Consider the following 12,995-nt stretch of genomic DNA (forward strand, 5'->3'; position numbering starts at 1 on the left):
TGTTTATATGCATAGATGTAGCTATAATGTGGCCAGCAGCTGGGGCCCAGTACTGCCTGTGAGCCTCACATGATGTCTCACATCACAGTCACATGTTGCTCCTTCGCTTTAAATCACACTGTATTTCATGATTCTGATAAACCCGGGCCAATGCCAATAGTTCAGTTAACACTCAGCTTCAGCAAACTATGCAACTTATTCTAATCTTTGCAATTCATTCAGGCTTTTTTAAATAATTACAACCCAGTTTGCTTGTTTCCTCGTGTAGTTGTTAATGCTAAAAAGGTCTGATTTACTGCAGTGCAATCCTGCAGTTAACTTTTAATACAAACACTGACTTGTTGTGGGAATCCAGTTATCGTATTCATGTGGACTAACCACCCATTTTAAAAGCATGTGTAGAAACATTATTACCAGCTACACGGACAGATTGCGAAAAAATGGGCCCCTGGTGATATAAACTAAATAATAAGGAGATAGATGGCTTTGAAGGGGGTCTTGAATCTGTCTTTTGGAGTAGTGGAGGTTTAATTGCTGAAGGCTCCAGTGTAACATCTAAATATGATATAACTGACTGCTTGTATACTGCAAATAATATATTTAAAGTATATACCTACATAAGCTGGATGGACACAGAGGTGGCCATTACAGGGAAGGTGAATGTGTGTTTGTGTGTCTCCGTAGTGTGGTTCATTCAAAACAACAGGATTAAAGCTGGTGTTTGATTAGATATTTGTTTGTCTGTGTGTGCTTCATTGTAATGAGTACAGCAGGAACCACACTGACGTGTGTGTGTGTGTTTCATTGTAATGAATATGGCTGAGCGCATTGTCCCTTTTAATCAAGGAAACTGAAGGATGACATGAAACACCAATGAAGAGAATGAGAATGATGTCAACCCAGGAATAGATATTGTCAGACTGTCTGTGTACCTGTGTAAGAGGGTCATGTAACAAATTAACACACAACAGGTGTTCATCTATCTAAATATAAAATAATATGCAGAATAAAATTTAGTTTTATCTTACAAAACCATCAAATTTGCTAATATTTGGAACACAAATGTAATATTTATTGTAGTTTACAATAGTTGTTTCATAAAATTCATTACTAATATTTTTATAGGTGTATACATAAGATAATGCACGAATAAAAACAATAGTGTTTTAAATATCTTATAATATATTATATAATATATATATATATATTATATATATATATATATATATATATATAATCTTGTGTACTATTCTGTTTTCCTATGATGCAGAAACCTTGTCTCATGGCTAATGGTTTATTTTTTAACTAAGTGATTTACTGCCATCTTGTGGTGGAATTGCGTGATTGTGACGTTAAGTCCCATTTATGAACTAAGGAGACGATCTGTGTGTAACATCCATTTATTACCACTTATATGACAAATCTGGAAATTACAAACATTATTTAACTGAATCGTCATCCTCAACATTAAAAAAAAGAAAATCAAGTCGAGCAAAAAAAAATTCAATTAAATTAAAAGGGAGACAAGTCAACCTGAGAAACGGTATACAGATGATCAAAAAATCTGGAGAAGGAACCCAAAAAAAAGAAAAAAAAAGAAACAGAAGCACGGGGGGACATAAACAGAAACATGGCCATTGGCCAATATTGGTCAATAACACTGATTTACAACAACTTTTGACATTGAATCAGTTGTTTTGCTTTTGTTTTTTTACAAAAAACATTTCCACACTTTTAGAGAGAACTTTTGGTTTTAAATAACATTACAACCTTGATGAACCTTAAATAACCATAAAAAGGTTATGTATAAAAAATGAGCCACTGATACATAAAAAGCATCAGTAACAGTATTTTGAGCTGGTAAGATTAGGCTTTGAAGATCCAAACCAATTTAAACACCACAAAAACAAATGGGTAAAGTCTCATCAGTTAGGAAAAATGTTCTAAAGAGAATCAAACTTTGGTGCCATAATTAGTCAATAGCATCTCATTTCTGTAGAAAAAAATATTTCAAATTTGCTTTATTTGTTCTCTCTAAGTATTTTGCTCTGTTTCATCCCCCCATTTCTATGTCATCCACAAAACTCCCTGTGCATGAGACCTGTTTGGAAGGAAAATTGAAACCTAACACAACAAATGATGTTAGACTCATGACTGATCATTATGGTAATCATAAATCAAATTCTCCAAAGATGCTAGTGAATTGTATACAATTTGCTGTGATCAGAGCAAACACTCATGCACACATACAGGGACAGAAATTCCAGCCTGGTTAGTTTAAAAACAGACGAGGACCGTCTGAGCAAAAGACTGGGACCAGGAGAAGAGGACGGACTTAGTTCTTCTAGCACCCTGCTGCAAAAAAGGAGATAAGAGTCCTTCAGCAGTCAAATACCCATTCTCACCTCCTGTCTGTCTTTTCCAAATTTGCATTGTTGTACTCTACATTTTTCTGTAGTCTAGTCGATTACCAAATCATCTTTTACCTTGAAGACTGACTCAAGAGTAAGAACAGTGCAAACTGGAGATGTGTGCATGGGGAGAGCTCATCATCAATAGTTGGTACATGCAAAAAAGAGAGTACCCTAGAAGTCTGCTGAGCACTAAGAAAACACAACTATACACTTTATTCTTAATATAATCAGTTTTCATCTACACACTACTAACACAGGGAGAGTGAGGGGGAGGGAGGGAGGAGGCATGGAGTGAGGTACAGAGGGATGGAAAGACAAACTGGTGAAGGAAAGATAGGTGGAGGTAAAAAGACCAATAGAAGGAGAGTTTAAGCACGCTCCCCACGGATACGACGTGCCAGCTGGATGTCTTTGGGCATGATGGTGACACGCTTGGCGTGGATGGCGCACAGATTTGTGTCCTCAAACAAACCCACAAGGTAGGCCTCACTGGCCTCCTGTAGATGAAGAAAACAAAAAATTAACACCTGGCTTTGGCATATTGTAAGCATTTGCTATTAGCTTTGACAATGTCACACTAAATGTTATTCTACAAAAAAAAAAACAAAGAAACAAAATTATGTAGAGATTAGATAAACAATAATACACACATAGTTGAGTGATTTTTACAACCTTATTTTCATCTGCTACTGCATTCATTACTGCTTCTTTTCACATACATAAAAAACACCCTCACAGTACATAAACAATCATTATTTTACAATAACTACATAAAGTGAACAGCTTAGCAATGCTGACCTGCAAAGCTCCGATGGCTGCGCTCTGGAAACGCAGATCAGTCTTGAAGTCCTGGGCAATTTCTCTCACCAGGCGCTGGAAGGGCAGCTTGCGGATCAGCAGCTCAGTGGACTTCTGATAACGACGGATCTCACGCAGAGCCACAGTACCGGGCCTTGACAATGCATACAAAAATTAAGTCAAACGCATAGCACTTCACTTGCTGTGTAATGGTTACTAATTGTTAATGCATTAGTTACTTGTGATATGGTATAACAAATTCAGGGCAGAGTGAAGAACCTGCATGAATGCTGTCTCACCTGTAGCGATGGGGCTTCTTGACACCACCAGTGGATGGGGCACTCTTACGAGCAGCCTTTGTTGCCAGCTGCTTACGTGGGGCTTTGCCTCCAGTGGACTTACGGGCAGTCTGCTTGGTACGAGCCATGACTACAAGAGATCACCTAAAAATACAAGCAAAGTTTCAGCATCATCTTCCCCCATACACTTTTGATGTTATTACTGTATTTTTCAGTAAGAGTAATGTAGAGAGTTTGTTACAAAAAATAGGAAATGCTTCTGAATGATTATAAATGAGGCACTTTTATGTACAATATAAGTTGAACTTAAGTGTTGTACAATAATGGTTTTGTACTTCTCTACTTGACGCCACTGTTGCGGAAGACGCTGCCTGAATACAGCTTTTGAAATGGAATGACTCAAACTGGAAACTCGATTTAAGTTAACTTTTTGAGAAAGTAAACATACAACACATTTCCTATCGCAAAGAGCCCGGTAAATGTCAATCAAAAATAGACGATGACGTTATTGGCTGGTAGAGTAGTGCGTAAATAAAGAAATAATGTGTAAGCCAATCACCAAAAAGAAAGGGTAATGGTACGGCCTCCTACGACTGCCTTCCACTGTTGTAAGACCCGCCTCCCCAGCTCTGATGATGGCGGCGGTTTGATGCGCAAACGGGATAAAGACTCAGGGCAGAGGAGCAAGACTAGCACATAAACAACTTCGATTTTACAAATAACCACTCTTCCAGCTAACCGGGAAATACGAGATCACCACAGAGGACAGTTCAAGGAACCCATAGATAGGAACAGGGAAGCTGAACAACCTCTAACGGCTGCGTAAAACCGAGCTGAACCGGCGCATTATTTGAAACGGAATTTCCCCTCGTCTCAACGGCCGCAGAAAAGACTGCATTTCACCGTCGTTTCGACGGCCGTGTTTGTTATTTTTCACACGAATAAATACGAGTTTTTCTTTGACAAACGCTGCTGTAAATTGAGTAATTTACAAGTTAAAAACACAAAGTTCATTCACGTACACGATGACCCATTTCGAGCGGCTTACCTAAGGGAAAAGTGTGTTGAAGTCGTGAGAAATATCTCGCCTGCCTCTATTTTCTTCTTCGTATCCACAATGGGAAGCAGCGTCCAGCGGGAAAATGGCCGCCGCTTCAATCTTGTGTCCCACAATGCAACAGCTTTTAGAGCAGTTTCTGTGGTCACCTTAAAATTTAGGGTTACTGGTCAACCGGGGTTGATTCGATCGACGGTGTTTTATCATTGTTTATGAGACAAGTCATTTACACGAAGTATATTACGTAACTTATTTGTAGCGTTATTTAGCTCGTGCGCATGGAACAAGACAAGTCAAACCGAAAGTGGCACGAAAGTTATTTGCGTAAGCAGGATTTAAAAGGATGCCATGTTTGAGGTAGTTTTTATAGCTCACAAGGGAAAGTAACTGAAAATACAGACAATGAACGTGTTTTATTGAATGTGATTACAGTTGGCCAAGATAAATGTAATTTCTTGTGCCCAATTGTGAAATTGATTTTTTAGTTTAACCTTTTAACCATATACAATACAAATATCAGTTTTTATTCTCACAAAAAGGGAAAATTCTTACATATTTACGTCCAATAACTAATATTAAATTGAATAATTGGGGTTGCTTTAATTGATAATTTTGATATTTGTTTTGATAATATAACTTAAAAAATCATCTGCAACAATAAATTTAGTTTTTTAAATACTGACTCTTACAGCAGATTTACCCACAAGATCTGTTTATTATGTTCGTATGTGAATACTGGAATACAAATATTTTGCTTTTATAAATGACCAATAACATGAATCAAAAACACAGGAAAAGAATTAGGTTATCATGTCAACCTGAGAGCAGAACAAAAAGTAATAATATTATCTGGACATAATAACATGGCTGAAAATCAAAATATGATCAACGCACGTCTGCTACATATATGCCTCTTATAGTCAAACCATGCAGTGTCATCATAGCACAATGACAATCAAAATCAAACTTTTGTATTTCGATACATTAAACAGTAACAGTAGAAATAAACCATTTTAAAAACAGAAGACCCATTAAATCAATGTACGTGCCCATCTGAAGCTGAAAATGTCTCAATCTTAATGCTATTTCCTATGCTCATTTCAGATCATACCCTATTCTTGGCCGGCAAAATGCCTTATTTAATAATGTAACAAGGCATGTGAGCTAGCTAGTTGAAAATGAGAAGTGTAACTGTGATTGAAAGTTTTAAATGTGAAGATATGAAGATATCTCTAAGGAAACTCTACTACAAGTAGCACCAAAGAAGACATGATCACTTACAGTTATCACAATCATATGATATTTTTATATATAGATATCTATATATATTTATATAGATATATATAGATAGAGAAAGAGAGAGAGAACCTCAAATCAAGTTACTAAATATAGAGGAAGGAAAAACATGGAAAGAAGACAGAATACAAATCAAAACACATTTTAAGCTCGCTCCCCACGGATACGACGTGCCAGCTGGATGTCTTTAGGCATGATGGTGACACGCTTGGCATGGATGGCGCACAGGTTGGTGTCCTCAAACAGACCCACCAGGTAGGCCTCACTGGCCTCCTATAGAGGATAGGGTCAAAACATTTTTTTTCATTTTCAAAAATGAAACACTATTAGTTTAGCGGTTTTTAAAAGAGAATGGCACTGACCTGCAAAGCTCCGATGGCTGCACTCTGGAAACGCAGATCGGTCTTAAAGTCCTGGGCAATTTCTCTCACCAGGCGCTGGAAGGGCAGCTTGCGGATCAGCAGCTCAGTGGACTTCTGATAACGACGGATCTCACGCAGAGCCACAGTACCGGGCCTTCACAGGAGAGTTACAAAGTGGAAGCAGTTGCTTTTGCACATATGCTACCCATCAAATGCTCCAAAAGTGTATTTACCTGTAACGATGGGGCTTCTTCACGCCACCAGTGGATGGGGCACTCTTGCGAGCAGCCTTAGTGGCCAGCTGCTTGCGTGGAGCTTTACCTCCAGTGGACTTACGGGCAGTCTGCTTGGTACGAGCCATGACGACTAAAACTCACCTGAGGGGTAGATATTAAAGCTTAATTTTGTGGAAACAAGGGGTTTTATTTGCATTTATCAAAACAGTTACCAGGTTAGGCTTCATAAAAAATGCAAAAATAAAAATCTTCTATTTATTTGAATGTCCAATCAACTTGAAAAACCCTACTCTCTGAATACAGTGTGACGGAAAAAATAACCAATGTCAAGAGCCTCATTTTTAAAACATTATCTAAAGTAGCTTATGTAATCATTTTAGCAAATAGACAAGGATAGCGTCGAATCAAAACTAAACTCTTTATCAAATAAACCAATAACATTTTAGGAACGTATTTGTAGGGCGGGATATTATTAACATTTCAACCAATCACTACCACGACAGTCAGCCAACAAACCACACCCCTTGCGCACTACTGAAAGGTGCGTTCGTTTCTGCGTGCAGTTCTCCCCGGCTAAGGACAAGCCTTGTTTTTTCATTCAGAATTAGCTATTTTAGAGGAAAACGAGGCGACCCCGCCCACACTAGATGCCCTGTGTCTACAAACGAGTGCACTTAAAGATGATGGCTGGCTTCTGGCTTGAAGAATGTAAACGGGAAGGAGAATTCGCTGTAGCAAACGAGGACGGTGACGATAAAAACGACGAAAGAATATAAAAACAGCAGCGTGAAAGTGGACTTTACTTTTAGGAAACAATACTAGACATGTCAGCGGATCATTTGATGAACAATATTTTGTCAGATGACCCCTCGCTATAGGCGCATTTCCGAGTCAAATTCGACCAGATCACAAGTGCTTTTCAGATCCCTCGCTCCCCGAGCAGAGACATAATAGCTCGACAGCTCTGCTCTTTCCTTTTTACCAAAAAATAAGCGAAAAACTCGTCCATCCAAGAACTAATACAACATCAAATGAAAGATTGTACTTTTACTGAAACAGTAATACTTACCTTTGAAAACTTAGTGAAAGATTGTAGCTCTGAAATGAGTGATTATTTCTTCAGTCTCTAAAGCGTTGTTCTCGCAATAAAACGAAGGGACGAAAAAAAGGAAAAAGAACATAGGAAAGCAGTAGGAGACACGTTTCCCATGATGCACTTGGAAGAAACATACATGCACCAAGCAGTATAATGAACAACTATAGACACATTTACATGAAACATCCGGCAACAAGTTTTTCTTTGTACCAGTATTGACAATTTAGTTACTTTAGGTATTTACATTTTTTATAGATTGTTTTATTTACATGTTTTTTAATAAGAGCAACACGGCTAAAACAGTAACATTAGTGTAGATGATTTGTGGCTTTGAAAGTGGGTGCACCTATTAGATTTTTTTTTTCTGTCCATTATTTTGTTTTTATTATGTAGTAATAAATAAAATGTTTTAAAATTTACGTTAAAGGATCTAGCTGCTTTGTTTTTGGCATATTTCAAATGCTTAAGCGTTTTACATTTTATAAATCATTCAAACAATAAATCATTGAAAATATTAAACAGTAAATACTAAAGTTTATGCTTTATTTATATAATTATTTCTTTTATGGAGTCTACACTACAAGTCCTACAGGTGGCGCTACGACGTCCATGGGTTTACATTAAAAAGGAAGAAGACGCGATTCTCCTCTTTAGTCCTCTAACATGGCGGCGGCCAGGAGGTTGAAACGCGTGGTTGCTTCGCAGCCAGGATTTCTAAAGTTAAATTCTTCTTCAGACCCCGTTAGTAGTCGAAGAAGACGTGTAAACAAAAATAAAAAGAAGAACTGGAATAAACACAGCGACATAAACGATGTGGAGGAGTTTTTAGAGGACGTCCGGCTGCAGGAGAGGACCACGGGGTGAGTTACACAGACTTGAAACACAAACCACGGTGCGGTTTGGAATCTAAGGATACAATACATTGAACCCCTTATTCATTATCTCTTATTTAGGTTCATTTGCTCAGATACCTTCTTTAAAAACTGTTCGCGTTAACTATTTGTTTTTGGTTATGTTCATGTTGGCCACCAGTTGTTTCAGCTGCTGTTTTTATTGTACGTCACTTCTGTTCATTTTTTAAAAAAATGAACAAATTACAAATTAAATACTCCTTTTAAATAAATCTTGTTCCGACTTTTTGTACAGGGAAAGCTTCAACTGAATATGATATATAATAATCTCATTACCTCAGACATAACAGTTTGGTAATATAGTATACAACGCATAGTTTGAAAGCTTTATAAAACAGCACAATACAAACTGTTACCCAACTTTACGTTTTATTTAGCCTGTGATTTCCATTCTGTCAAATACAATTGAATAAAACATTTAACAGCTAACTTGTCAACTGCTGTGTTTCAGGGGTCTTCTGTCTGAAAAGCCAGATGACACTTTGTTCTTTGTGGATGTTGGACAACCCAAGAAAGCTGAACATAAAGGTAAACTAAAATTGTTTATAGCTGTGGTGCTTCTGAACCACATTTTGTTTTGAGTAGCATATTGTATTTCTACCCTTTTTCATAATCTTCATGCACCTAGTTTTATTATTACTTCATGTTATGTTGTCTGTGTATCTTTATTAATGATTGTTTGGTGAATGTTTTTTTAAGCACCAGAACCTGTTGCACGGAAGAGGAGAGGTAAAGAGCCACGTCCTCTAAGGATAGACCTGATCCTACAGCAGAACTCCCTTGTTCCACCACCTAAAGAGTAGGTATTCGTGCCTGTTTACTTTAGATTTAGTTGTTAAGACATTGTTAAAAGAAATTGCTTAGTTTTATCTAAGCAGTTCTCCCTAATGGACAAATTAATCTAAGAAATTCCTCCATGTAAAAATGTGAAAACAACACAGGAATTTAAGAGATGGCTGTGTGAATAGTGTTCTGGTATTTTAGGATGTGCAAACACTAGTAGAAATCTAAATAAACAGGCCTTAACATCCAGTGTACTCTTTGTGTAACGGTAGTTTAATTCTACTTGTTTTCTCAACATCCTCTTGCTTCCCTACATAATCAGGTTAACATGTCTTCTGCCTGTCTCCTAGTGTTCTGGCCTATCAGCAACCAAATGCCAAGAAACTTCGCCGCATTGCCCATAGGGCAGAGGAGCTGGCAGCAAAAGGAGTGGTGACTCGTACACAGAAAAAGCTGCTAAACAGACGGCCAGTTGTCAGGACAGCCAAAAAGGCGGCTGTTGAAGCCAACAACAACCCAAACAGAGCCTATTACGACATATGGGGACAGGAGGGTGAGTGTTGTGGGGTTCGGAGGGGAGCATGTGTCCAGTGATGATCCCATCCTTGCGCTCACAGTATTTCCTTTATGGGAATGTGAAGACAACGTGAAGCCCAGATAACGGTTATGTGAACAGTTGTCTGGGATCTGAGGATAAACACAGCACCTAAAATACGCAAATGTCATGAATAGTCAGTCATTCATAAGAATCTATTAGCATGTTAGTGTTTGTCTATTTGAAACAGGTCATAGTTGGAATAACAGCACAGCATGATCACAGGCAAACTACATGTGTATTGCAACACGCAAACCTTCATGTGTGGCTGTTTTTTAGTTGGCCGTACATTGTAACTGTTACCAGTAACCATTTGTTACTTACCAGCCATGTTACAATTATTAATTTAGTGAAAAGTTGTGGCATTTATTACGTAACCATGGAAAAATTATCACATTGTGTATTGCATTCAATTTTTCTTTTTTTAACAGCCAAAGACTTGCGTGATCCTTGGTTCCTTCAGCAGACTCGCAAGAAGCTTGTGAAGGTAAATGAGCAGTTACAAAATAAAAGCACCTTAATTAATGAGCACCTTTTTGTGATTGTGTGTATGTCTGGATTAGAATAAATAGGTTTGCAATAATTTAGCTTCATTACTTCTTATTCAGCGTCCAGAGAAGCTGAATGAAAAGCCGTCCGTGCTTCCTGCTGTGGAGGTGATCGCACCTGGAGGCTCCTACAACCCAGACTTCTTCTCCCATCAAGTAAATGGCACCTCTGCAATTTACAGATCTAGCAGTGTCTCAACAGACTTCTCACTGTCCTGTTTCTCTCCCTAATCTGTGATTCCAGGCCTTGCTGCAGGAAGCCCATGAGGTGGAGGTAAAGAAGCAAAAGGAGGAATTAAAAACAGAGAAACAGCTTTCTTTTAACAAAGAGGACAAAGCTACAGAGGTACACATGATCTTTCTTGTTCTTCTGTCACATTATGACCCCTTAATACATTGAGCAACTATATCTCATTGTCCATAATCTGCATGTATGTGTTCTGTAGGAGACGACCTTAAGAGAACTGGTGGAAGGGCTGGTGGAGGAGGATGAGGTTGAAGAAGAAATTACTCCTGATGAGGAGGAAGATGTGGCAGTGGGAGGCTCCACAGTGTCAGAGAAGAAGACAGAGAAACAGAGAAAGAGAGAGAAAGCAAACAAAGTCAAGGTAAAAGAGAATCTCTAAATACACGATCAGGTCTTGTTTTTGTTTGAGAAAAACTGTTAGCAGCAGCAGCCATTTCTGATGACCTTTACCATGTATTGAACAACAGTGTGTGTGTATGTATTGATGTGACTCTTCACAAGCTTTGCACAAGACATAAACTGACCCTATAATTATGGAACAAAATGAGCAACAGTTTTGGGTTTTCTTTGCACCACAGGAGCAGCAACGACTTGCTGACAAGCAACAGACCAAACGGCAGCAGCAGCTTTTCCAGCTTCGCTCCATAAAGGCGTCAATCAAACAAGATGAAGAGAAGACCAAAGCCAGACAGGTGCTCCGCAAGGCCAACCAGGAGGCTGAGAAATCTCAGCCCAGGCGCCTCGGCAAACTCAGGTAAACACTTGATGCTCTCGCGCTGTCTGACACAAATGTGTATTTTTTTCCATTTTTTTCAGAATGGAGCATCAAGAGACCAGGATTTTGCGAAAATCTTCCATTGCTTCTAGTTTTTGCTTTTAGCTCACCTACTATTGGAAAAGTGTCTTAATTTGCTGCTTGTATACTTCGAAAAGACGTAGCTTTTTGTTGCATAATTGTGGCCATCCTATGAATGCTTTAATACCTCACCTGTGGTCATTTGACCTTTTGTCATTTGCAGGTTCCAGCCTCAGGACATGGAGGTTCAGTTGAGTGATGAGTTGGCTGGGTCTCTGCGACAGCTCAAGGTACGTTCAGCACTAAAACAAGTGCACACTCATCAACTTTGACCTTTTTTTTTTTGAAGACAAAATGTCCTGAAATTGCTCATATCTATAATTAGTTTTGGTTAAGTTACTCAGTGTATAATCTTCAGCCCTCTATTGTCTTACTCTAAGCTTTATCCTTTTCTCTAATTCTGTGACAACCCAATTTTCCCTATAGGGATTATTATAGTCTAATTTCCACTGTAAGTCTTTTAGTTCTTCTTTCACTATATCTAAATATTAGAAGTCATCTGTTTTATAACTTGAGAATGAATTAAGTCAGAGCATAGTGAATCTTTACAACCCGTTGGTCTGGACTTGTCCCATTTTTTTACTACTTGTAATGATGTGCCTCTGCAGCCAGAGGGCAGCGTCCTTACAGATCGCTTCAAGAGTCTGCAGAAGAGGAACCTGATCGAACCCAGAGAAAGAGCCAAGTAAGAATTTCTTACGTAACTTCTCATCAAAGGCTTGCAGTGAATTACAGATTTACAATGAGTATGTTGATTAAATTGTATGTTTTTACTACTTTTTCCCCCCCTTAGGTTCAAGAGGAAATACAAGCTGAAATATGTGGAGAAGAGAGCTTTTAGAGAGATCACCTAGGTCGTGTGCACAGACCACAGGAGCACAAATGGCTGGGCAACATTCACAGCCAAAAATGTAAAATAATGGATTTGTGTGTATACAACTTATTGACTACAGACGGTGTCCTTAACCCCTTCAGACGATTGTGACCTCAAAAAAGGATGTGTAAAGTACAACTTGGATAAATATGTATAAACCATTTTAAAAGCCACAATTGTTTCCTCTAATGGTTAATCTACAAGTCAGTTGTATTTATTTCCACCCAAAAATTTGATTAGTCTTGAATCTATATTGATACCTAATCTTGAATCCTATAAGAAAAAGTCTTAAGGATTTATGGTTTCCAGACCAGTGTTGGTGTGTCACTGCCCTGCTGAAACATGAGACATTCAACTTGGGTTCAATGGAGGGTCAGCTGCATGAAGTATTAATATACTGCTGCAAGGATTTGCTCAGATTTACGTCAACGGTTGATATGTTGTCCTGATCGTCTTGATAAAGTGTGCATTTAAAGGCCTATTAGAAATGTTAATATTTTCAGTTGATGTCAAATATTTCAACCTGTCCTCTTCGTGAGGTACCAGCAATCAAACATTTTTCCTATTTGGGTTGTCTCGTTTATCTCACTCTCATTCATATTAGGGTAGAAGGTAAAAGGAAT

At 38.3% G+C, this 12,995-nt stretch overlaps 3 protein-coding genes across 3 annotated transcripts; 1 reads left to right on the top strand and 2 right to left on the bottom strand.

Moving 5' to 3' along the window:
* Nucleotides 1-1,384: 1,384 nt before the first annotated feature.
* Nucleotides 1,385-4,718, bottom strand: LOC114867481 (histone H3.3A). Its single transcript, XM_029170148.3, has 4 exons — nt 4,560-4,718; nt 3,512-3,655; nt 3,213-3,366; nt 1,385-2,911 (listed from the first exon to the last, which is right to left on the bottom strand). The coding sequence occupies exons 2-4, from the start codon at nt 3,637-3,639 to the stop codon at nt 2,783-2,785; spliced, it is 411 nt and encodes a 136-aa protein (XP_029025981.1). The 5' UTR covers nt 3,640-3,655; nt 4,560-4,718; the 3' UTR covers nt 1,385-2,782.
* Nucleotides 4,719-5,263: 545 nt separating this feature from the next.
* On the bottom strand, nt 5,264-7,689 carry LOC114867482 (histone H3.3A). The gene is made up of 4 exons (XM_029170149.2): nt 7,532-7,689; nt 6,460-6,603; nt 6,227-6,380; nt 5,264-6,137 (listed from the first exon to the last, which is right to left on the bottom strand). Exons 2-4 carry the CDS (start codon nt 6,585-6,587, stop codon nt 6,009-6,011), a joined length of 411 nt encoding a protein of 136 aa, XP_029025982.1. The 5' UTR covers nt 6,588-6,603; nt 7,532-7,689; the 3' UTR covers nt 5,264-6,008.
* A 514-nt stretch (nt 7,690-8,203) lies between these two features.
* On the top strand, nt 8,204-12,548 carry nop53 (NOP53 ribosome biogenesis factor). Its single transcript, XM_029170146.3, has 12 exons — nt 8,204-8,418; nt 8,921-8,997; nt 9,169-9,268; nt 9,603-9,805; nt 10,279-10,334; nt 10,456-10,551; nt 10,640-10,741; nt 10,842-11,003; nt 11,221-11,396; nt 11,662-11,728; nt 12,107-12,183; nt 12,292-12,548. Exons 1-12 carry the CDS (start codon nt 8,222-8,224, stop codon nt 12,350-12,352), a joined length of 1,374 nt encoding a protein of 457 aa, XP_029025979.1. The 5' UTR covers nt 8,204-8,221; the 3' UTR covers nt 12,353-12,548.
* The last annotated feature ends 447 nt before the right edge of the window (nt 12,549-12,995 follow it).

This window comes from Betta splendens, chromosome 13 (assembly GCF_900634795.4).
Source record: "Betta splendens chromosome 13, fBetSpl5.4, whole genome shotgun sequence".
NCBI classification, from domain to species: Eukaryota; Metazoa; Chordata; class Actinopteri; order Anabantiformes; family Osphronemidae; genus Betta; species Betta splendens.

What these genes read in the sequence shown, in the direction of transcription:
- LOC114867482 (XM_029170149.2), bottom strand. Translation starts at nt 6,587, where the DNA reads ATGGCTCGTACCAAGCAGACTGCCCGTAAGTCCACTGGAGGTAAAGCT. An exon ending in AAGAAGCCCCATCGTTACAG is followed by an intron (nt 6,381 to 6,459) that starts GTAAATACACTT and finishes TCTCCTGTGAAG; the next exon opens with GCCCGGTACTGTGGCTCTGC. An exon ending in CAGCCATCGGAGCTTTGCAG is followed by an intron (nt 6,138 to 6,226) that starts GTCAGTGCCATT and finishes TATCCTCTATAG; the next exon opens with GAGGCCAGTGAGGCCTACCT.
- nop53 (XM_029170146.3), top strand. Translation starts at nt 8,222, where the DNA reads ATGGCGGCGGCCAGGAGGTTGAAACGCGTGGTTGCTTCGCAGCCAGGA. An exon ending in AGGCGCCTCGGCAAACTCAG is followed by an intron (nt 11,397 to 11,661) that starts GTAAACACTTGA and finishes TGTCATTTGCAG; the next exon opens with GTTCCAGCCTCAGGACATGG. An exon ending in GAACCCAGAGAAAGAGCCAA is followed by an intron (nt 12,184 to 12,291) that starts GTAAGAATTTCT and finishes TCCCCCCCTTAG; the next exon opens with GTTCAAGAGGAAATACAAGC.
- LOC114867481 (XM_029170148.3), bottom strand. Translation starts at nt 3,639, where the DNA reads ATGGCTCGTACCAAGCAGACTGCCCGTAAGTCCACTGGAGGCAAAGCC. An exon ending in AAGAAGCCCCATCGCTACAG is followed by an intron (nt 3,367 to 3,511) that starts GTGAGACAGCAT and finishes TGCATTGTCAAG; the next exon opens with GCCCGGTACTGTGGCTCTGC. An exon ending in CAGCCATCGGAGCTTTGCAG is followed by an intron (nt 2,912 to 3,212) that starts GTCAGCATTGCT and finishes CTTCATCTACAG; the next exon opens with GAGGCCAGTGAGGCCTACCT.